The 23567-nt window shown below is 36.6% G+C and overlaps 1 protein-coding gene across 8 annotated transcripts in view; it reads right to left on the bottom strand.

The window, feature by feature from the left end:
* Positions 1–302: 302 nt before the first annotated feature.
* PJA2 (praja ring finger ubiquitin ligase 2) overlaps positions 303–23567 on the bottom strand; it is a 44809-nt gene continuing 21544 nt past the window's right edge. For 3 of the 8 annotated variants that reach the window (XM_075740262.1, XM_075740264.1, XM_075740265.1), the window contains exons 2-9: positions 19843–20043; positions 15766–16825; positions 12009–12194; positions 10343–10528; positions 8037–8148; positions 2597–2711; positions 2175–2290; positions 303–1019 (exon numbers count right to left, since the gene is read on the bottom strand). In XM_075740262.1, coding sequence (XP_075596377.1) covers positions 888–1019; positions 2175–2290; positions 2597–2711; positions 8037–8148; positions 10343–10528; positions 12009–12194; positions 15766–16825; positions 19843–20043 — 2108 coding nt within the window. In that variant the 3' untranslated portion in view covers positions 303–887. Of the gene's footprint in view, positions 1020–2174; positions 2291–2596; positions 2712–3427; positions 4583–8036; positions 8149–10342; positions 10529–12008; positions 12195–15765; positions 16826–18666; positions 19773–19842; positions 20044–23567 lie in introns of those variants that run through there. The other 5 variants (XM_075740263.1, XM_075740266.1, XM_075740269.1 and 2 more) reach the window with 4 other exon arrangements.

Below are 23567 nucleotides of genomic sequence, written 5' to 3'. Positions count from 1 at the left end.
TTTTCAGACTTAAGACTCCAAGAGCCAAATATATTTTAACTACATCTGCATTAGAAGGCAACCCCAACCCTGATGTATACATACATCAATATATCTTTTAAGAAAGTGAGAACATGTACGCATGCAGGAGAGTGGAGAAGACCTAATTAGTAGAATCCAACTTAAACACAGATTTAAGGAAACAGCTGCCCAGCTCTTACAACATGCAACTTCTTAGAAACTTAGAACTTCGAATGTTGAAGTTTCATAGTTCATATACTTATTGAAGACACAGGCTTAAAAATGGTACTAGCCTTATTAAAATAAAACAAACCACACAGCAGCAATTTAATAGCGCTTCTGACTTAGGAAAAGGCTTTATTATGGAATAAACTAGTAAGAAATATTGTTCCATTATGCAATTTGTTTCCGGTGAAATCAAATTCTACCACTGCTGGCATCACAGAACATCTTCACATTTGATGCAAATATGAGAGATCAATTACAAAGTCACTCAGTGGCACTTAGATAAAAATCAAATAGTTGTTATATTATGTAGAACAGGATATAAACATAAGTTTAGTAAGCTGCAACTGCACTGCAGCTGCAAGAACTCAAACAAAGTGCCACATTAATTATATTTTTGGAAAAATTTAACAAACTTTAGACATTACTAGCAACATTCTGCTAAGGAAAAAAAGCTGCACATTCTTCCAATTACAGTTTGAAAATTTAAGCTATTATTGCAAACCTAAAGAGTTTAGAAAGTCTTGCACCCTCTTTCTAAACTAAAATATAGAATATAGATAGTCTTTTACATATAATATTTTCTACATAATTGTTTTCATTGTAATTAAGCAGGCAAAATTTACATTTTTATTTTGGTGGCAAAGATTTAATTTCAGACCCTAGTTTGAAGCTTCTGTAGCATTGTGAACAGAAGATGAGGAATCATAATCAGATAGAAAGGAAACAGGGCCAGCAGCTGTTTCAGGAAGCAGAGGTTCAAGCACATGACGACAAACTGGGCATGTTCCCGACTACAAAAAAAAAAAAAAGAGAGAAAAAAAGTCATTTGCACAGTTTGCATTCAATTCTATTGAAGAGCTAAAGGTTATTATTTACAAAGTATTTAGTATCTTCACAACAGCACTGTCTCAATGCCATAATTTGACTGGATGGCTACCTGGAACTAAGAGAAAGCTAGCACTCTCAGAAGCAAGCTTCATTTCACTTTTACACCAGTTACACAGTGGATATGTCAGGCCCTCTGTAAGGTCTTCTTCAAATAATTGGTTTTACAGGAGGGATTTTTTTGTTTTGTTTTTGAGACAAGGGTTAAATATAAACTGGGTACAGCCCAAATCTAACAGGAAGCCTTTTGTCCTAGTTTTCAGCAAGAGTAGTTTACTATGACAGCAGAAAAAGGCAAGACATATAATACAAGCAGTATCAACATGGTAACCAATATCATCAAACCCACCAACAACCCATGCTAGATGTGTTTTGATCTGCCTAGTCTGAATCAATCTTCCTCTTGTACTTCTTAAGGAAATGATGTGTTACACTGTAGGCTCACTGAGAACGAGCAAGTCCAGGCTCATACTGTGTGTATGGTGGAAGGAAAAAACCCAATTCATTAACTACAGTTCTTTTAGTCTAGCCTCAATATGATGTAAGCCTTTTCAAGAAACTGGTTACATATTATGAAAATGAAATCTAATACAGTATACATTTACCAAAGGTAAATATTTTAAATTAATCTACAAGCATTCAAGTTATTTCTCCCACCAGCTTTAGCTGTCACCATAAATGGGCCTGACACTCTGGCAAGACAGATCAGATCCTTTGCTCTTCTCAGAGAAAACCAAGCCATCTTCTTTACTTCAAGGTATGAGTAAAGAAAGCTTTTCTTGTACCAAAACAAGTTATAACACATCCAACTCTTTTATTTTTCCTAAAAAACAGACCTTTTTTTCCCCCCTCACAAAAACACCCCCTCAAGAAATTGCCCTTCATGTGAGTACAGGTATAAATTACTTTCCTCACTTGCACTAGAATTTGGTTTCATAATGTGTAAAATTAACAGCCAATTCTTTCATCACACATTTTCAAAAAGTTACAAATTGTTCTTCCCAGAAGAATGCAAGTACTCAAAAAATCCACAAAATCCCCACCAATCCTGTAGTACTTACTTTCTGTAACCAAAGAGTTATACAGGGTTTGTGAAACAAATGATGACAGGGTAGCTCTGTTATGATTTCATCTTTCACATATTCACTGCAACAGATAGTACAACACTGCTCTTGACCTACACCCATGATGAAGAAAAAGCATTATTATTATCTTGTTTTACATCAAAGAGGAGCTGAAATTAAAATACATATATTATCAACAGTATCACTAATGACTACAAAATACAATCACATTTACTCCAGTAAAGATTAGTTTTCCAAACTGACCAAAGTTATATTCAGTCTGATTCAAGATTCAAAAGCTCTTAGAACAGCATTGCCAGTGGCACAGTATGTTTAAATACTGCATCTATGGTATTACACAAAGCTAAATTTGTTCTTATGAACTTTGTGGAAATGAATTCTTAATTATTTTTCCATACCATCATGGTCATCTGTGATGATAATATGTGGCAGACTATCTATGGTTTCTGTAGTAGCTGGTGGATGAGCCTGTTCTACATCAAATCCAAGAGCCTCCAATTGTGCCAGAGCAGCCTGAAAAGAGTGAGCAGCAGACAAGTTCTTTTAACTCAAATGTAACATTCCATATAAAAACAAGCAAGCATGCAAAGAAATCCGGTTCTAATTAAATCTAATTAATCTAATTAATTAAATCCGGTTACCTTCTTAAAAGGAAGTTATGTCTGTCAGACTAACCATCATTTTTATTTTTGTAATGAATGAGATGAAACTGAAGGTCAAAACAGTAACAGCTTGTTTTTTAAGCTGTTCTTAAAGTTCTTAAAGTACCAAGACAGAGCCACAATTTATTCTCTAATTAACATTTGCTCATTCTATAAAGTTTCAGAAAAGCCAGCAAGTAAAAAATGCAATAAAGTTTGCTCATGCAAAACTGTCATTACATTTTGCTTTCTGAAAATAAAAGCCTCATTAATGTGTTTCATGGCTTCAACTATTGAATTACTCAGGTACAAACAAAAATATTAAGTATCTTGGCTACACTACCAATGTAAGCTTTCAGAAAAAAAACCTGGGATCCACATAGATGTTTGTCATCTATATAATGACTAAAGACATAGTGCTCTGAAGTCATCTTGTTCAAAACTTAAGTTTTTTCACCATACAAAATCTTTTAAGAGTCCAATGCTACAGCAGACAGATTTGATGTTTACATCATACATTCAACCCTGTAAGACACTGAAAGGATCTCCAGTAGGAAAAAAAAAAATGCAACACAGAACTCAGATTGGTTATATTCGCTAAGAAATAGAATAGATACACCTGTTTGAACAGAACAAAGTGAAGAGCCAAGAACACAGAAGCACTGAGTTCATATTCTGAATAAACTAGTCACAACCCTCAAGTACAACTACTTACTGCTCTAATCAGCACAACAATAATTTATTCTAATGGCTACAAAACTCCCTTGAAAGAAGTTTCAGATTACTTGATATATTTGTAATGTTGGGGGTATGCTTAACTAAAAAAACCCAAAAGTATACTAAAGAAACATTGGATTATAGACAAACATCTCCAGTAGTCTTTCCTCTTAAACTTTAGAGGAAGTTACTAGAGCTACAGCTGAAAACATGCCTGTACTTTTATAGCAGTAGCAGGGTAGCTCAGGCAACCACCCCACAATAGATCTAAAGTAGCAGGTTTACACCTACAGTCAAATGTTTGTGGCAGCAGAGAGATCAGCATGAGCTAACAGACAAATATTTACAGCTCCTACTACCACATATTCTCATCTAGATTTCTGCTAATTTAGAGGAAATCCTGAGACAGTTATCCCTAGTGCAGTATGTAAGTCCATCAGCAAAACAGGTACACTCCTCCAATTTTACAGCTTAAAAACATTCAGTTCTGTTAAAGCAGACAATACTGCCTTACTAACATTAAGATGATTTTAGTATTTGTAATGGTATTTTGCTAAGCTGTGATGGTCTGAGAATAATTTGTAGGTAAAAACACTTATGCTTAATTAGATTAACTACTACAGATGGAAAAATTAGATAAGATCCCAGTCAGACAGAAGGATGCAATATTACTTGTGTCAAACCTCTGTGTCTATATCCAGTATTAGTGCTCTTAAACAGAAAACAATTTACAAACACATTGCATTGTTTGCTTTTGAAAGCTACACAAAAGAAACATCACAGACAGAAAGCCTCACAATAACTCTGATGCTTAAAACCACATTATCAACACCAAAGCAGAGCAAAGAAGTGTCCATTTTACAACTTTTATAGGATACCTTTATAACCTCAAAGATACCTTTATTTCCTTCCTCATATTACTTGGACGACTGCTTACTGTCCATGCACCATGAACCAAATGCTGGACACTGCTAAAACGAGGAGTGCTATTGTCTGCAGGGGTTTGAGTTCCTCACGCATGAATTGCTACAGGAAATATTCATAAATGAAGTCACTGACACTGCAGAGACACCCAACTTTTTTTATACTGCTAATGAAGTAAAACAAACACTCCCAGCTATGTAATTTCTTGAAAACAAATCCAAGTGAAAAAAAAAACAAATCACATATACAGGTTATTACATTTTATATTTACGACTTCTCCCCTCCAAATGTCACAATTTATTGGAACAGATGTGCCCTCCCTCCAACTTAAGATACACTGGAATTTTGGATGCATTATTATGTCACATCCCTTTCAAGTGTTTCATAGCTACAGTAAATTAGTTTGCTAGATAACTCAGAAATTTTTCAAAAATTTTTTCTATAATAAACTCTCCTAATAAATTGTTATAGGTGAAGAGATGTAGTTAATGAATCTACTATAGTAGATAGGAGAATTTTGGGAAACGAGGTGGATTAAGTAAATCAGTAACAGGTTGAATACACTCACAGTCATTAGACAGATTATTAATGATGTTTAATCCACCCAATCTTTTAATCAAATCAGAGTAATACTTAAAGCTAGTCAAAGCTCAGACTTCTCCATTACAAAACCTTTGGTGCAAAAATATTTATTACCAGGAAACAGATGGGTTACTTTAAAAACGTGAAGCAAAAGCAGAGCTATGTTACATGCATAAGACAGAATCATACTAAGCAAAATTTAAGTAATAGCTGTTTGCCCTAAAACCAGGGCTAAGTAATACTAAAATAGTGTAACTAGCAACAAGCAGCCTGTTCGAAAGCTGAGTATAAATATATAGATAATATGTAACTGCAAAGTAGCAAACCAACTTGGGGTATAGGTGTTCAAACAGAGAAAGTAAATGTGCATGGAGTCAGTAAACTCTGGAAGGTGAGAGCAAAAGTGGTAGAACAAGCAGAAAAGGTATCTGGTGAAAGTGAAATCTAATCATCCTGCAGAAAAATGTCTTGCAAAACCAGAGCAACTCCTGACCCCCAAAACAAGATGAACTATGTCAAGAACAGATGAAATCACTTCCTTTATTCTTGGGGAGAGGGATGAGGAACATAAAATACCAATCATGAGGAAGACAGACAACTATCTTCAGTTCTCACTTCCCTCAAAGAGAAAGAAAAGCTGTGTTTAAAGGCTGTTCTGAACGTCCTTCCAGGACCACAAGTTTCTAGTCTATGTTAATCCACTCAGGGACACAGTCACATAATATTCCATGCAGAGATTATGCTGGACTAGCCATTTGGAAGTCCTATTTTCTACAAAGCAGTAAACATTATATCCTGATCTACATCTTGCTGTGGTCACTAAAAGAGAGGATCTCAGCAAACAATTAAAAGTTAATTCTGGATAGATTGACATTACAGACCCTTTTTTGCTCACTTTCTCTCAACTTCCAGAAGTACTTGCAATATAGCCCAAGAGAAATGTTGAACAGTTTTGGGCAATCCTTGCTCTTATTTTCTCAACAATTTTAGTAACAATCTTCATACTGGAAAGAGAGGTGCTCTATACATTCTGCTTAAGATTTGGAGGAAATACTCAGAATTCTTACTCAAAGCCTCCGTTGTCCCTTTAGTCACAGTCAATATAGCTGTTCCTTTTATTACTCAGTTACCATTTTCTGCTCACTAATTCCAATTATGCCAGACTTCTATGCTTACTGTAAAGTTTCAGATGCCTAAGTGCTAATTTCAAGCACAATACTATTTAAGAGAATTGGCTTTCCCTCTTGTCCAACAGCCAGTGACCTGTACCACAGGTACTAAAGAATAAGTACCTTTGTAGTCATCTACCTGCTTGCCAAGTGTGCTCAATGACACTCTGTTCCTCTGATTATGCTAACATAATCACAGAATCTTCTCAGCCAGCCATGCACATAGCCACCTAGGACTGCTTTTACAGGTCAGCCTGACAAGAGTGCACAGTGTTCTTCTGACAGAGTAAATAGAGAAGTGCTGTTACACAGTAATGAGAAAAAAATTCAGAGCCGTAACAACCTCAGTCTCCTCTTCAGGTGTTAGCACATAGATTAAAAAAAAGAAAAGATGGGATTAGTCTCCCCTCTCTACACAGATCCTCTTGCTTTGGTGAAAAGAAGGAGGTCAACTGCTTTTGTAGTTCTGTTCTTTTTGATGTAGTCAGAACTGGCAGCTATTAAAGAGACAACAATTTTCTCTATACAACTTAAAAATATTGCTTTTATAGTAAGGATATCAACAGACCTCCTACACATTACTAAGCAGTTCCAAAATGTCTCCAGATGAGTAATACGAACAAGATCCTACACAGCTGAAGACCCTATGGTACTTGACCATGAATAACGCTGACCTCTCATATACCTTGGGGGATGCACTATACCTGGGAAACTGAATGACTGCCAACTTCAGGGAACAACCCTTACACCACCTTGGAAAATACTCATGAAGCTTATTCACAAAAAATCATTGATTTTGCACATATCCACGGGAAAAAAAAAAATCTATGATTGTTCCACTGACTGCCAGCTTTAGAAAGTATTTTAAAGTGTCCTTGGTGTTTTGTCTGCAAGCACACTATGACATATGGTCCGCTCTGTTCACCCCTTTTAACTAAGAGATAGTAGTCAAACTGCCCCTTGCTGCCCCTAAACTTATGTCACACACAAAACATCCAATTTAATTGCTGTAACACCATATTACATGTTAACACATAACTCTTACTTTGACAAATACCCTGCAGGGGAGATTTCTGGCAGTGCAAGGATTGTCACATTAAATCAAACAGAATTTCAGCTAGCTTCACATTCACTTTGACAGTGACCAACATCATGTAACACAGACAAGAGAGAGATCATAACCATGCTGGTTCTTGATAACAAGAACCAGCATGGTTATGCTGGTTCTCTCTGGTTTTTCCAAAGTTAGATAGATGAAATGAGATTAGAATAAGGCAAAGACAAAAGGCTGTTTTGCTTTTTGGGTGTGAGGTTTGTTTGGTGGTTTGGTTTTTTTAATTTGAAGCACATGGAGTCAAGACAGTCAAACATAGAAAAATCTTCCACTGAGGAATAAAAATATGAAACATCAAATTGTACTCTTGGAAAAAAAAGCTGGGACAATTCATAGGCACAGATGCAGGTTTGAACTCTCCTTTGTTATGTAAGGATTTTGGCAACATTCTTTAGAATAATTTAAATTACATATGTTTATACTGGTATAAATCACTATTTTTTTTCCTTTAAGAAAAAATAAATATATATTCTAAAAGGACTAGCACTGATCAATGACTTCTTGCACTACATCATTTAAAAGAACTTTGAACACTTGTTTTCAAGCTTGCAGACCAGAAAGTTCAAGCTAAAGCAGGAAAGTAATTTTTCCCTGACTCCCTTGATTTTAAAATTATGCTGAAAAAGGATGCAATAATAAAAACTTATCTCACGACATCACTGATATAGTACTACCAAGAATATTTTAATACCTCCATAGCTTGTTGTAAGCGTCCCTCTAGTGCCATAAATGTGACAAACTGAGGATCCACATAAGGAATAGCTTGAGCAAGTCCTAGGCCATCACCAAACTCATCAAGTAATCTGAAAAACATGAGTTAGGAAACATGGTATTCACTTCAAAGTAAATAGTAACATAAGAGCTGGGTACATCAGATTAATGCACATCATCTGTTAACAACTATGTTGAATACGCTCATAAGGTTGTTATGTTGGATTGACCTTGGCTGGCTGCTAAATGCCCACCCAGCTGCTCTCGCTCCCCCATCTCAACTGGACTGGCATGTAAATAAGACTAAAAGCTCATAGGTCAGGATAAAGACAGGGAGATCGATCACTCATTACCACCACAGGCAAAACAGACTCAGCTTCAGGGGGAACCTTAATTTAACTGAAATGTTAAATTATTTAACTAGATGATCTTTTGAGGTTCCCTTCCAACCTAGGCTGTTCTATAATTCTATAAATTTATCGCCAGTAAAAATGTATTTGCATGGTGAGAAACAAAAACAAAAACTAAACCACCTTCCCCTTAGCCCTCTCTTTCTTCCCAGGCTCAACTTCACTCCTTCATTCTTGACTCCTCTATGTCGCCCTACTCTAAGCAGTACAGATGGACAGCGAATGGGGGCGGGGGTCAGTCCATGGCAGTTTCTCTTTGCTGCTCCTTCCGCCTCATGCTGTTCCCCTGCTCTAGTGTGGGGTCACTCCCATGGGCTGCAGTCCTTCAGGATAAAGCTGCTCCAGCATGAGTTCTCCACAGGCACAGTTCTTCCAGCAAATACCTACCTGCTCCACTGTAGTCTTCTCCCCAGGGCTGCAGGGGAATCTCTCCTCCAGCACCCAGAGGACCTCCTCTCCCTTATTCTCTGACCTTGGTGTCTGCAGGGTTGTCTCTCATATCATCCTCACTCTTCTCTCTCACACTCTGCTGTGCAGCATTTTTTATCTTTTCTTAAATACTTTCCTAGAGGCACCACCCTGCAGTGGGTCCACTGGAGCTGGCTGGAACCAGCTGTGTCCCACGTGGGACAGCCATGGCCTCTCCTCATAGAAGCCACCCTGCAACTCCCCCTCCCTGTCCCAAGCACCTGCTCCCAGTGCAGTGGAACACTCAAGACTTCAGAAGAATATAATGGGATCTTTTCCTGTTGACTATGCCAGAGTAAAAGGGCATATGGTTCAGCTAATAAATTTCATACGTATACTATTAAGCTCATTTTGCAACTACCCTTCCGATTTTTATTACATCATGTGTCACAGTTCATAGCTTGGCAGCTGCTTGAAGTTCTGTTTTCAGCATTCGGAGATCAAATCTTAAAATGGGCATGAGCAAAAATCACGCACAGATCTGCATATGCTCAACAGACAAAACTCAGAGCATTACAGAAGCATCTTCCTTCCTATTTCGAGTAATTAGGAAGCTTACCAAGGCTAACCTCCAACACAAACAGATTTTGTCCATATCCTTTGCTAGCTTGCTGCCTGGCACTCTAAGAACACATGCTTTACTTCTAGCTTGGACTCTGACGCATTAGTCTCTGTTGTACTTTACATAATGTAACTTCACAAGGAGAAAATACCAGTGGTTTTCATATGTCTACACTGTAGTTTATAGTATTTTTAATAGGCAGAAGAGAGCAAGCATTAACTCTCTCACCAGAAAGCATTCTGTCTAGCTCACTCTTACTTTAAAACAAACACATTATACTATTCTAGGAATAGGCTGTGTAAGTGGCTTCCATCACCTTCTTCCTGGTATTTGCAGAATTTTGTAATAAATTTATTGCAATATTCTTCAATAATCTAACAACAGAAAATTGAGTGAAGCATTCAAAATTATAATATTAGGTAAGCGCATGGCATTTCAAAGAGAAATAAAATAGACTTATAACATCTAACACTAGTTGCAAAAGAGGAAAAGACCAATTATAAGATAGCACTGACTTGACTGCTGATTACATTGACATTGCTTTACTTTTGTTATACTTCCACTATACTTACCAACTGAACATTAATTGAAAAAGTACACCCATCCATTGAATATTTAGTGCACCAGAATTTTCTCAGATCACAGCATGACTTAGCAAATCTACATCCTTTTTCTCTCATAAGAAAACACATAGCACTTGAAGTATCTTAAGCCTTAAACTCAGATTATCAGCCTTTGAAGCAAGTGCATACTGATAGCCATGAGTGTTTTTGACATCTTACATAAAAAACAAACCAATAACTACAAACCCTCTGAAATTAATGCAGAAAAGTATCAAAGGCATACCTCCACTCCACATCCAGGTCTTCGCTCACACTGGAGTCATCCTCAAGGTTGTTATTTCCATCCAACAGGAAGAACCCAGGATGCACAAAATCACCAATTGCATCATTTTCTTCATCAGTGCTACTTTCTACTTCTTCGTGGTACTGTAACCAAGGAATCTCTCCTTCCTCCAATAATGTCTGTTCCCTTCAAATAAATAAATGAAAAGCTAAAACTAAAAAGCTAGGAGAATTTACAAACACATGCAAGCAACAAAAGCTACACATATCACAAGGGCTAAAGATGCATGTTTCCCAGACTGCAGAGTCCCAAATTAGGAAACTTAGTATTTGTTGTAAAATACAACAAGAAACTCCCAGTGATATCAGCTCCAGACTGAGCATCTAGTAACACTGATGATTCTATGGCAAAATTATTTGTCTAATGCTCAAGGTTAGCAGTACAGCAAGTAGCTTGCTTTGAGTTTTCCCTAGTGCAGACAACATCCCCACTACAGCTAGTGAATTTGGTACTAAGGATTTTCTTATTCATCTACAAGTTCCTAAAGCCACTAAAAAGAAAGGCTCTCTTGCTACCCTGGAATAGCCTTCATGGGGAAGCTTGGCCTGAATGCAGAGATACTACTTGTAAGAGAAGCTATCTGCATGAGGAGAAACAGACTCCTCATTCCTGGATTTTCTAGAGGAGCACAAATCACCTGGATGTTTAGAGCCACAGGGCTGCAAGTCCCACTTTCCTTATCAAAGGGCAAATAAACAGCAATCATGTTAGAAATGGGTACATTTGCAGGCTGTTCACATCAAAGAAAGCTGAAGAGTACATTGCTGCATTGTTGTTGTTCTGAAACAGATGAGTTCTAATGTTTTCATAAAGCCACATGAGACGGTGATACTAAAAAAAAGCAGTAACAGCAATGTGGACTGCTTGGTAACAGGTACTGTCTATCTAAGAATAGAAGAAGCTGAAAGAAGACGTAGGCATGGCTTGTTGCTTTATAGAAGTCCCAAACTAAGAATATAAGTTCAATATTAGGTGCTTAGAAAAAAAAAAAAACAACACCAAAAACCCCAACTTTCCTTGGTTATTTATAACTACAAATTTTGCCTTGCATCAAAAGACATTTTAGAAAGTACTGAACGTCTGGAAAAATACCTAAGTTCTTGGCAAGCAAGTAGTTCAAGTTTAATCACTGATAGGGCTGCAGAAATAAAGAGCAGCAGTGGAGTATGAGAAGCAATAAAGCAGAGATAAACAACTGCTTTGCAAAGAGTACTAAGCCGTATCAGAAGATGTGTATGTCACATATATGTCTTTACAATTAACTTGCCTGATCTAGCTTTTTAAAGTCGGTATATCCTGCCTATTATCCCTATTGATACCACATGTCAATGCCCAGTCATTGTTTCTGCATCTTACACTAAATAGATTTGGTTTGCATGATATGCCATTTTTTTTCCCTGATTTGAAATACTTAAAACTACTCAGATTTGATGTAGACAAATGATTATTGCTAGTATAGTATATGATATATCATATGATATATATGATTATTGATAGTATAGTAACTACTTTTAGAATTGATGTTATTCTGTGTAGTGTCATGTGGATACCATGTTACTGCTGATGTCAGAACTTACAAGAAGTTAGCTAATAAAATAAACTATACCCTCCTTGGAAACTCAAGTCTGTGTTCTCCTCTTCTACACCACTGCTGCTGCTCAGTACTTCAGGCTCACATTCCTCCCTAGCTGGGACAGTCTCCCAGCTCTCATCACTTGAGGACTGATCTTTTTCTGTAGCAGCAAAATAGGTAGGGACAGCTGTAGACCATTCTCCATCACTGCATTCTGAGCTGCAATTTAAACAATGCAATGGGGTGTGAATTTAAACTGCTTTAGGAGAAAGAAAACAAACACAAACATTCTGTGATTTCCTACTTTTCTATGAACATTGCTCTCAATATAGACTATTTTTTCCAGGAGAAATTAATCTTGTACTTTTTATAAATGTATTACAAGACAAGTGTACATAAAGAGCTGATTTTTTTTTTTAAAAAAAACCAAATCAGTTCCTAAGAAAGAATTCTGCACATCCAGCTTTGCAAAAGTGTTTTGTTCTTCCCCCTCCACATTTGCAGAGTACATGAAACAACTCAGGAGTATAAACCCAGACCAACTAAACACATCTTTCTCCAAGCACACAATGAGAAAACAGCAGCAGTGACACTGAGAACAGCAATGCTTGCTTAACAAACAACAAGCAATGTCAGCCTTACCTCTCAGCCAAACAAAACTTAAAGTAAAAGCTCTCAAACTCTAAGCCATATACAATGGTCTTTTTTTATTTTAAACATACAACGATACAATAGATGACTTACTGCAAATGTTCACTGGCCCGAACAGATGAATGGCAGCAAGTTTTTCAAAGAGAATTTGCTCAGCCACCACAAAGAAAAGGGTAGGAGATAACAAGTTGCAGGCAGCTTAAACAGAATCTCAAGAAGAATGCACTTATCTACTGCTGCCTTTGGTAATGCCACTTAGAAGGTTCACTCAATACTCACAGTGACAGCTGACACCTACCAAAATTCAAAGTACAGTCAACTAGCTATGTAACTTCAAAAAGTTATAAAAAACCGAGTAATATGTGAACAGCAAACATGCTTAATAGAGCACATCGTACACAGCAACCCACAACACCTGCAGCTCAGTTTTCAATCTGCTAAACCCAGTATGTCTAAGTGTATCAATGTTACCTCTCCACCTATAAACTCACTTTAAAGAAACCCTCCATCTATCTCATATTACAAGTACATGCCAATAAAACTTGTTATTTAATAAATTACAAGTACTTTTGAAGAACTGCACATTATATGCTGCAAGTTTTAGAAGGATAATGAAGATCAAGAAGGAACCATTTTAATTTGAAGCAGGAATATATTTTTTATCACAATTTTGATGACTGAGGAAAGTGATGGAAATGACAATATTCATTAACTTTGGGCTATTTTAAAGAATTACTTTACAACAGAAATCATATCTGTTAAGAAATTTTTATATGCAGTCTAATGCATCTTATATTGTACCAACTAAAGCTAAATAGTAACATTTTAGAACCTGCTATTTCTTTGCTTTTTGTTTAAAAAAAAAAAAAAAAAGACGTTATCTAAGCATATTGTAAGACTAGACCAAATATTCAAATCTCTTGTTTTAGTTTTTTCTATTTTACAATTGAGGTACAATTTTCACAGTTTATAATAACATTCCTATGTTGTTAGACAAATTTGTTCTCTTTAAAGTTTATACACAAACACTAACTCAAACCAGAAAAGAGGATATGTCTAAAGTCATTAATACTGAACAAAGGAAGAACACTGAATATGTATATTTCGAAACCTAGGATTTAACTATGCCCAATTCTGCAGAGCTGCTGAACGTCACTTAATGGTTAGAGAGCTACAGACTTGTCACTTGCCAAAAGCATAACACATTGACTTAGCATCTGCACATAGATTTTCTCAGAATAGTCTCTCCCCAGGCTGAACTGGCCTGTATTTGCCATACAGTCCAAACATAAATGGACGGAGCTAAGGGATATGATCCTCATGCCACCACTCCTGCCCTCCAGGGACACTCCATGACCTTTCCAGCTTAGAGCATATGTGGTTCTAAGAAATATGCAAGACTTTCTCCTTCCCACACAGCTTCTGCATGTTAACACCATAATAGCTGGGCACTTCCTTGAAGCAAAAATGTGAGGTGAAGGCCCAGGCTGCAGCAATCACCAAGGTCAATTTCATCCTGGGTTAGAAATAAATGAAAGTTGAGTTGCAAGATGTAGTTTGACATATATGTCAATTCTGCTTTTTATGCAGCTATATATGTATATTTAAACTTGCAATATGATTTAACCCTTTAAACATAAAACTTTACCTTTTCGGAGTGGAAAAACATATTACTCTTGGTTTAGACCAAATTTTTTTTTTTTTTTAAGAACACATTTACTTCTCGTTTAGTGGTTCAGTTACTGCCATCATGACAAGCATAGTCACTTTCAGATAAGCAAGCTGTATTTCTTTTTGTCCTGCTACAACAATCTATCACTTTGCATCATGGAAGCCAATGCTATAACTGTAAAATACAGTCTATTTCCTCCACTGTATTTTAATCTTCTAGTAACAGTATTTCAGAAGTGGAAAAGAAAACATTATGAAAATTTTTGAAAAGCAAACCTTACAGGGAAGGAAGGGGTTCATTTGCAAGTCCACCTATATCTTTAATAAGAAAAAAACAAAATGAAGTCTGCTACCCAATTTTACAATGCCTTAAGGATTTTGTTCTCTCATAATTGCGACTCTGCAATATTCTAAGGACAAGAGTTTATGCAGATTAGTTGTCATGCTGTTCTCTCCACAAAAGCAGTAGAAACACAATCTACAAAGTAGGTTAGCTTATGAAGCCTAATAGCAAGCACACACACACAAAAAAGCCATATCAACATCCAAAAGATCCAACATCCAACATTGTAAAGAATGCAGATGGAACAGAATTAACAATATGAAAGCAAACTAGGAGAAAAATAGGGGGAAAAAAAATCAAACAAAAGCTATCACAAACACTACTGCATTTACTGCATAAATGAACACAAGGTTAGAAATTTCTTTACCCTCAAATAGCTCTGTTACATAACTCCAATTCACAGTGAAACATTCTTAACCAGCATTATATGAGTAAAAAATAATGAATATAAGGTTTATCCAAATTAGTCTGTCTTCTGGGTAGAGAGCCCAAAACAGGAGGAGTCTGAATACTGCTCCTGGTGTCCAGGCTGGAGCCATTTGTAGATCTGAAACTGTAGTCATTAATAGTTACTTTGGAAACACATACTAAAGTCTAAAGAAATTGTATTTTAAAAAGGGATTATAGGCAATCCTATCAAGTTATTCTTCAGATATGACAAGGAAGAATAATTTCTTTCAAAAGGCTGGAGACAAGAACATACACAGGCTGTCATGCAGAATATTGACATTTGATGGCAAAAGGAACAAATTCTGAAAATAACAAGTCTTGAAGGGAATTTTCAAAGACCCATAATTTGCCAAAACCCATGCTGAACAAGTTTTTCCTTCTCTAACCTCCATCTACTCAGTAAAAATAACTTTAAAAAAAGTAATCTTCCTTAGTGGTAAGACGCTTTGACCCTAAACATAAGGAAAAGCTTTTTACATTACCAAAAGAACGTACATTACCATTTCTTTAGATGGACTGGAGAAGAACTGAAAGGAAAAGTTAGCATCTTGTTATCTGATCATATTCTGAAATTGCTTGAGTTTTCACGTCCCATTTGCTAACAAATTATTCAGATTTCCACATTATTTACAGAAAAGGATCAACAGTAATACAGATATAAAATGGAAATTTTACCTGTCTTCATCTTTGTGGGACATTGAGAAGTGTCTGCTGCAGTCTTCAAACTCATCCCAAAAAGTGCTATCATCTGGAACATTTTTCTCTTCTTGAGCTGTTGCATTTTTCTTTATGTCTGCTTCTGTGTTCCTCTGATGACCGTCATACTCTCTTGAGTTGAAGAACATAGTAGAACTCATCTCTTCTTTGCTGTTTCTCAAGGCACACTCAGCACGGCCTTGCTGGACTTCAGCAATACCATTTCTGTTCCAGGAACTTTCTTCTTCATCATCATTAGGGAAAAGCATCTCTCCCTCCAACTGGTTTGCAGTATTTTGTTTTCTTATTTTAGGTCTCACTACTAGCTCTGGTGAATTTCCTTGGTCAGTATTTCCACCACTGACATTTAATTCATTAGCAACTGCTACAGGGGTTCTGATTCCAACATCCACTATATCTTTCATCTGCTGTGTTTCATAATTGGCACCATTTGGGTTACTTTTCAGTACAGCTTGATCTTCAGCAGAAGACTTAAATGTCCTGTTGTTTGGACATGCTAAGTCTGAATCTATGCCAAAATATCTCATTAAAGGCATTGGTCCTGCTTCTTCGTAACATTCTCTGGAAACACTGTGGCTGAGAGCGGACAATCGGGCCTGTAAGTCAGTAAAAGACTCTACACCTTTTTCTAACTCAGAAAATATGTTATCTAGCGCTTCCTGAAATACACTTGCTTCTTCTCCTGACAAAGAAAATTTGTCTTGAGCATCCTCCTCTCCACCACTACTATCTGGCTCATAAGAGTCAATGTTTACAAAAGCAATTCCATTCTGACCATTCAAATCATTATGCCCTCCAGATGCGCATCCTGCAAGGTCCTCAGAATTTTCTGACGGATTCATAAAGTTTCCAGAGATTTGGTTGTCTTCCAGACCATAAGAGAATGGAGACAATGGTGATGTGTTTGCTTCAAATGTTTCACTTGATACATTTTGGCCAATGGGTTCTTCAGTTCCAGTATTTTCTAACAAAGGTTCATCTAATAAACCAGAAGAAGCTGGAATCAATGGACTGGAACCTTCACAGAAAGTTTTAAGAAAGAATGCATTGGAATAATCAAAAACAACAGAAATATTCTCATCTACAACAACTGATCATGAAAAAGAAAGGATAGTTCACTAGGACTGCAGCGCAATTTGATAAAGAGAAACATTTACCAGAGATGCGGTGATTCTTCACTAATGTATTTAGGTAAACTGAGCATATAGAAATACATGATACAATTTCAGCTCAGCATGTGATAGAAAAAAGTCCAAGTATTAGAAGATCATGTTCATAAGCAGCACTTTTACATTGTTTATATAAAATGGAATTTTAAGATGAGAACAGGAAATCTGAAAAAAACACTGGAAGATTAAAAAAGCTACCACATTTCTTTAAGTTAAAAATTGGACTGTCCATTCATTACCTGGCTAAATTGTGCCTCCTGGCACACTCAGATAGAGCCATTTATTGCTATTATAAATTACAGACTGTATTTTGTACATGCAGCTGTGAGTGCAACTCCTCATAAGAAGAAAATAATAGCAGGGATAAACATGGAATTACAGTTAGTAGTTACCATCATCACAAATTCAGTTTGGTTATATTACACTTGAACACCTCTTGCATAAAGTGACAATAAATATCAAACCCAGCAGCAAGCATTAAAGAAGATAAAAACATGTATACTGCTGCTACTACAAAATTAATGCATAGTTCTAGTCATTTGTAAACTCCTAACCAAGGCAATCATCCAAACTAGTTTTGAACATAGAATAGCTTGGATAACTTGATGAGAGTACTTAAAATTTTTAAGTCAATATTAAGAGATTTGGAAACTTAACTACAAGCCAAAAAAAAAAAAAAAAAAAAAAGAAACATGCATGGTTAATTGAAGGGATTCCCTATATGTTATTTTAAAAACAGGCAGAGGTAGGAAGCCACGTAAAATAAGTGTTCCAGGGTTAAAAAAGAAAAGAAGAATTCATGGTGAATTCATGGCACTGAACTCTTACATGAGCTGTGCCTCTCAGCACTAGGAGTTTGTTTTGCAGGAAGCAATACTGTAACATTACATTTTATCTAATTAAAATCTTGAAGCTCCTTCACAAAATTGCTAACAGCTGAGGCTGGCAGGCAGGCCTCTCTGGAGATCATCCAGTCCACCCATCTAGCTGAAGCAGAGCCACCTATAGTAGGTTACCAAGGACCAAGTCCAGTCAGATTTTTAGTATTTCCAAGGGTATCTCCTTCCACCCACCTTCTACAGTTGCTTAGATGTGTATAAGATGTCAAGCCAATTAGCAAAGAAATATGCAGCATATTTTAGGTAGCACCCACCCATCAAGAAGTAAGTATCAACTGGGGCAAAAAAACATAGACTAGTTGAGGTAAGGAAAATAAATCAATCCAAAACATTTCTCAGATAAATTTGAAAAGTCGTAATACAAAAAATAATATATATAAAAGGAAAGGCATTTTGTTAATATAGGAAATGAGTCACTTCGAATTCATATACAAAGCAATTGTATTAAAAACAAGGAGATAAAGCACTCTAAACTGCATGTTTCATATGACCCCTAAAATAATAGCATGCTCATTTCTGAGTAACTGAAACAAGAAAGGTGGTAGCATTATAGAGAAACATTAGGAAGATCTCCACAAGTGTCAACACTGACTTACAAAAAATAAACCTTTAGCTAGATGAAGGTCTAGAAAATGTATGAAGTGCAGACAACTGCAAAAGCGGTCAAATTACTAAAAATTAAAACCACCCCAAGATGATCTACATCACATAACAGTCTCCAAGAACAATGACATATGACAAAGTTGTCTTGTCCTATTGCTTGTTACTTGGGAGAAGAGACCAACACCCACCTGGCTACAGCCTCCTTTCAGGTAGTTGTAGAGAGTGATAAGGTCTCCCCTCAGCCTCCTTTTCTCCAGGCTAAACAACCCCAGCTCCCTCAGCCGCTCCTCATAAGACTTGTGCTCTAGACCCTTCACCAGCTTCGTTGCCCTTCTTTGGACACGCTCCAGCACCTCAATGTCTTTCTTGTAGTGAGGGGCCCAAAACTGAACACCGTACTCAAGGTGAGGCCTCACCAGTGCCGAGTACAGGGGGACGATCACTTCCCTGGTCTTGCTGGCCACACTATTTCTGATACAAGCCAGGACGCTGTTGGCCTTCTTGGCCATCTGGGCACACCGCTGGCTCATATTCAGCCAGCTCTTGACCAATATCCCCAGGTCCTTTTCTGCTGGGCAGCTTTCCAGCCAATCTTCCCCAAGCCTGTAGTGTTGCATGGGGTTGTTGTGACCTCTTCACCAAGCCTGTAGCATTGCATGCGGTTGTTGTGACCCAAGTGCAGGACCCGGCACTTTGGAAGATCTGATGCTATATCAAACTATTTTTAGCAGAAAAACTCATAGACTCAAGGAGATGGGATTATGTTTCTAATCCAACAAGCTGTTTCGTGTTTCTCTATGAAATTATTATTCAGATGCTGAAGTCACAAAAGACATTTTGGGAAATACTAATGTTCAATGTTCATTAAACAAGAAAAGAAAGTGGTCTGACCAGTATAAACAATTAAAAAGAGAACCTTGAAAGATGTTTTATAGGCTTAAACTAATTCTCACTGTAACTACACTAAGGTTGAAAAAGACAGAACAACCTGGTCCATGATATGTCAAGTATTTCATAGCTGACTTCAAATAGAAGATTAGAATAGATATTCTATTCCAAATCTGATTCATAATTTGATTTGGAGACAAAATAATTATACAATGTTATGGTTATCCAGTTGGTTAGAATGAATTAACTCATTCAGGAATGCCCTTCTTCAGGCAAAATTAAACAGCCTAAGATAGACTATATTTTAATTTGCCTTCATGTTAAGTTTCATTCTATAAAGCCATATGAAATGTACTTTACACATGGTATTTAAGTGGCTACTCTCTTCCCTTCACATTTCTTTATGTGCCTTCCTCCTCCACCCCAAGTGCCCCAGTTTGCATTTAAATGGCACATACACAAAGATATGCACATACATAAAGAATTCTCTTTCTGAGCATCCTCCAATTCTAATCGTTCGCAGTCTTCATTATGTTGATGTTCATCTCTGTCTTGGCTAGTCAAAGACGGTCTAAAACCGATATAGGCATGTCTTCTTCCGTATCTTCTACCTGTAATAGTCTGATATCCTCCTGCTGGTCTGGGCCAGGCAGGTTTGCCAGCTTCTTGACCCATTGCTACATGAGATTATGGAGGAAAAACAGAGAGACTTGTTAGGCAACAATATGTCTTTATAATTTCCCTCTTCCCCAACACTTTGGTATAATTTTTTTAGCAGGAATTTCCCGTTTCTCTAAAGTCTTGAGCTTCACTAACAATATGATTATTAAGAATGTAAAGTACTCTGTGCACATATGTTACGAAAGCACATAACAGAATTTTCATCTACACTAAATAATATTCATGAACAGCTATCTTGCTCCCATTTTAACATGTTTGTAGTAAATAACAGAGCCTTTATTAAAAAAATTAAAAATCAAGTCCAGATGTCACATGACTTTTTAAAAAAATGTGATACACTTCTGCATATAGCTCTGACAACACATATGTCAGCTTGTAAAAAACATTTGCAAGCACTACAATGCAAAAGCCTTCAGGTAATGCAGCACGATTCAGCCAGCCCTAGCTAATTTATCTCTGTGACAGGAAAAGTACAATTAATCAAATCACACCTTCTAAAATAAATGTCCCAAGTCCCAGGGAGAAGGCTTTATTCTTCACACTTGGCAGTATGTTCAGGCATGGCCACAGAAGACAATTGCCCACATAGGGCTCCTAAAATTACAGAAGTATTCCATATTAATGGATCTTAATGTTTTTACCAAGAAAACATAGGATAAGTAGTACAAGGAAACTTGAAAAACAGCAGGGGAAAACTGCCAATATTGTAATGAAGAGAGATTTTAATACAGATTATTAATAGCTGATACTACTGCTAGCACAAGGGTTCATGTCCAAAGGCTGTTGCTTGTACAAGTGCAATTAGAAGTTCAGTATTTCAGATGTTTAGTGGCTTTGTCGTGTCCCTCTAAGTCACTTTTAAGCTTTACTAGATACGGAATTAACAAAACCGCTTTTCTGTTCTTGAAATTCACTAAACTGAAAAGGAGACATTAAAGTCCAGGAAGATAAAGTTTGCAGCCATTAACACAGAGTTTTCTGAACTTCAGAAAAAGAAGAAAGCTTTTTTTCTTTCCTGGCTGTGAAACCTATCTCTTCACTACTCCTAGAAAGAGAATAGCTACATGCAAAGAATATCTATATGCAAAGATATCATTTATTCACAGTTATTTTATGCAGTTTCAAGTAGAACATCCACTAGTAAGGCTGGTAGTTGCAGTATGTGGACTGCTTAAATGACAAAACTGCACACATGCACCAACTATCAAAGAGTTCAAGCAGGTTTTTTTTTAAACTAGCATCATTGCTGAAGCTGATTTTGCTAGGACTGACATACAGAAAACTAACTCTGCTGCTGCCTACCTAACATAAATCATGAAAAATAAAATGCAAGGGAAAAAAATGAAATCTTTTTCTTGGGGCTGCCCTCACAGAAATCACATAATCCCTTAAAAGCTTTAATGAAGAAGCAAATAGAAGAAAGCCAGCTATTTTAGCTTCTAGTAGAAGCTGTAGCTTAAGAGGTTCAGACATATAACGTCCTACAAGAATTTGGTCTATAATTGCCAGCATGGTAAAAACATTTCCTAGTAATCTGCATGTCAAATCTCTGTGGAAAAAATCCAAATACGTTCTGCTTGACTGTCCCCACAGAGGGGGGAAGAGAAGAAAAAAAAGACAGAAACATGAGTATAATGACAGTGAAAATTTAGGGCCTCAGGAAAAAAAAAAAAGTAAGTTCCAGGAAAAGAAAATTAATTACTTTTTCTTTCAGCCTGACATGGAAAAAAAAAAAAGTTGGAGTAAACCAAACAAAATTACACTCACAATAAAATACCTGCCACAAGAGTCTAAAATATTACTGTTTCATTCCCAGATGAATTGACACCAACAGTAAAAACACTTGCAGTGCTTAAAATTAAAAAGCAAATATTTACAATTCAATTGCTTAAAATTGCAACACTTAAGCAAATTATAACATAAGTAATCTTTTATCTGATGCTGTCAGCTTCACTTTTTGTTATCTTTAGCCAATTCTAAGAAACCATTTGCTACAAAAATGTTGTGCTATAACTCACCACATTAAATCTATGTCTCTAAATCTCCCTTAAAACATGTAATCCTAGTCATGTCTTGTCTCCACTCTTCTTCACGCACATGAAATCTCTCCAACCATAGCCGAGTTCCATGAACACTGCAGAAGTGCAAACATGTCCATCACTAGCTGCAATATGGTGATACTGCTTATTTCTAGAGATCTGGGATACAAATCAGTCGAATCTTTGCAGAAAAAAATAGCAGGTTTCCGAGGTTTTTTTCCTCATTTATCTATGAAGCTCTATGCAATTTGATTACTTACAATTTTCCTTGAATTTTTTTTTCAGGTGTTTGTCAAAATCTGCCCATCCCACATTAAACAACATAAGACAAAATGGTCAATTTGTTATTAACTATATTTACTACTCCTGCAATCCTTAGAAAGGTGAAAACTCTCTACCATCTTTGGAAAAAAAAAAAAAAAGTCTCAGCAACTAATCCAAGAAAAAGGGGACTGACAATTAATTTTCTCAATTAGTCACCCAGTTAATATCCTTACTAAGTCAACCAGCAAGTCTGTTTTTATTCAAGCAATCGCTGACAATTCTTAATTTTCCACTGATTATAACATGGCTGGTTAGCAGACTGCCAGAGGGAGCTGACAATAAGCAGGCACATCTGAACTTGCAGAGCAGAATCCAACAGTTAGATCAGTAAATCAGCACAGAGCAACAGAGAAATCTGCCCTCAAACATACTCATACAAGTGGTTGAAACAAAAAAGGTAGAAATACAAGATAACTGCCTGATTCTTAATTTTAGTTTGTTCTCTAAACACCAGTATTGTTCAAAAACAGATGTCCACTCAAGAGAGTTGAAGTCTCTGAATGCAAATTTTTATTTTTTTAAAACTGAAGTTCACAGCATGCAAAATCTTTAAAAATGGGTGCAAGGCACTACATTTTTTTGTTCCAAATAATTCTCTCACATACAAAGTATCTCATCTCGTATTCAATTGTTCTTAAAAGATATATCATGCAGTTATTATTCTGCCCTGGGAAAGATTTATTGAATCAATATAGTGAAAGTTTTCACCATTTACTGAAAGTCTGGATGTCACATTTGGTTTACAGGAGAGGTTAACTTCTACCTAGATATAAAATACCTCAAAATTAGAGAAGGAACCATGCATTTATTTGCCTATGTGCCTAAAATGGGCAGCATTTAGGCATCTGAATACAGAGACCAATTTACAAGAAACCTTTCAGGCAATCAGGTTCCTGAGACATATAATATCCTCTCTCAGGTCCTTCTTCCAGGCTAACCCAACCTTAAAAATGGGTATTGCTCTACCTTCTGAAAGAAGCTCAGTTTAGTAGGCCTGCTCAAAACACACCCAATACCTGCTGATAGGACACAGTTCTGCAAAACTGACCAGCCTTAGAGATGCAACACACCAGTAAATAACCAAGGTAAGGGAAACAGGCTTGTTATTCACTTCTCAGGCTAAAGATGTTTATATACACACCTCCATCCTTTCAAAA

This window comes from Balearica regulorum, chromosome Z, assembly GCF_011004875.1.
Source record: "Balearica regulorum gibbericeps isolate bBalReg1 chromosome Z, bBalReg1.pri, whole genome shotgun sequence".
NCBI classification, from domain to species: domain Eukaryota; kingdom Metazoa; phylum Chordata; class Aves; order Gruiformes; family Gruidae; genus Balearica; species Balearica regulorum.
Note: the sequence above shows the minus strand (reverse complement) of the source record. Positions and strands in the feature narration are given on the sequence as shown.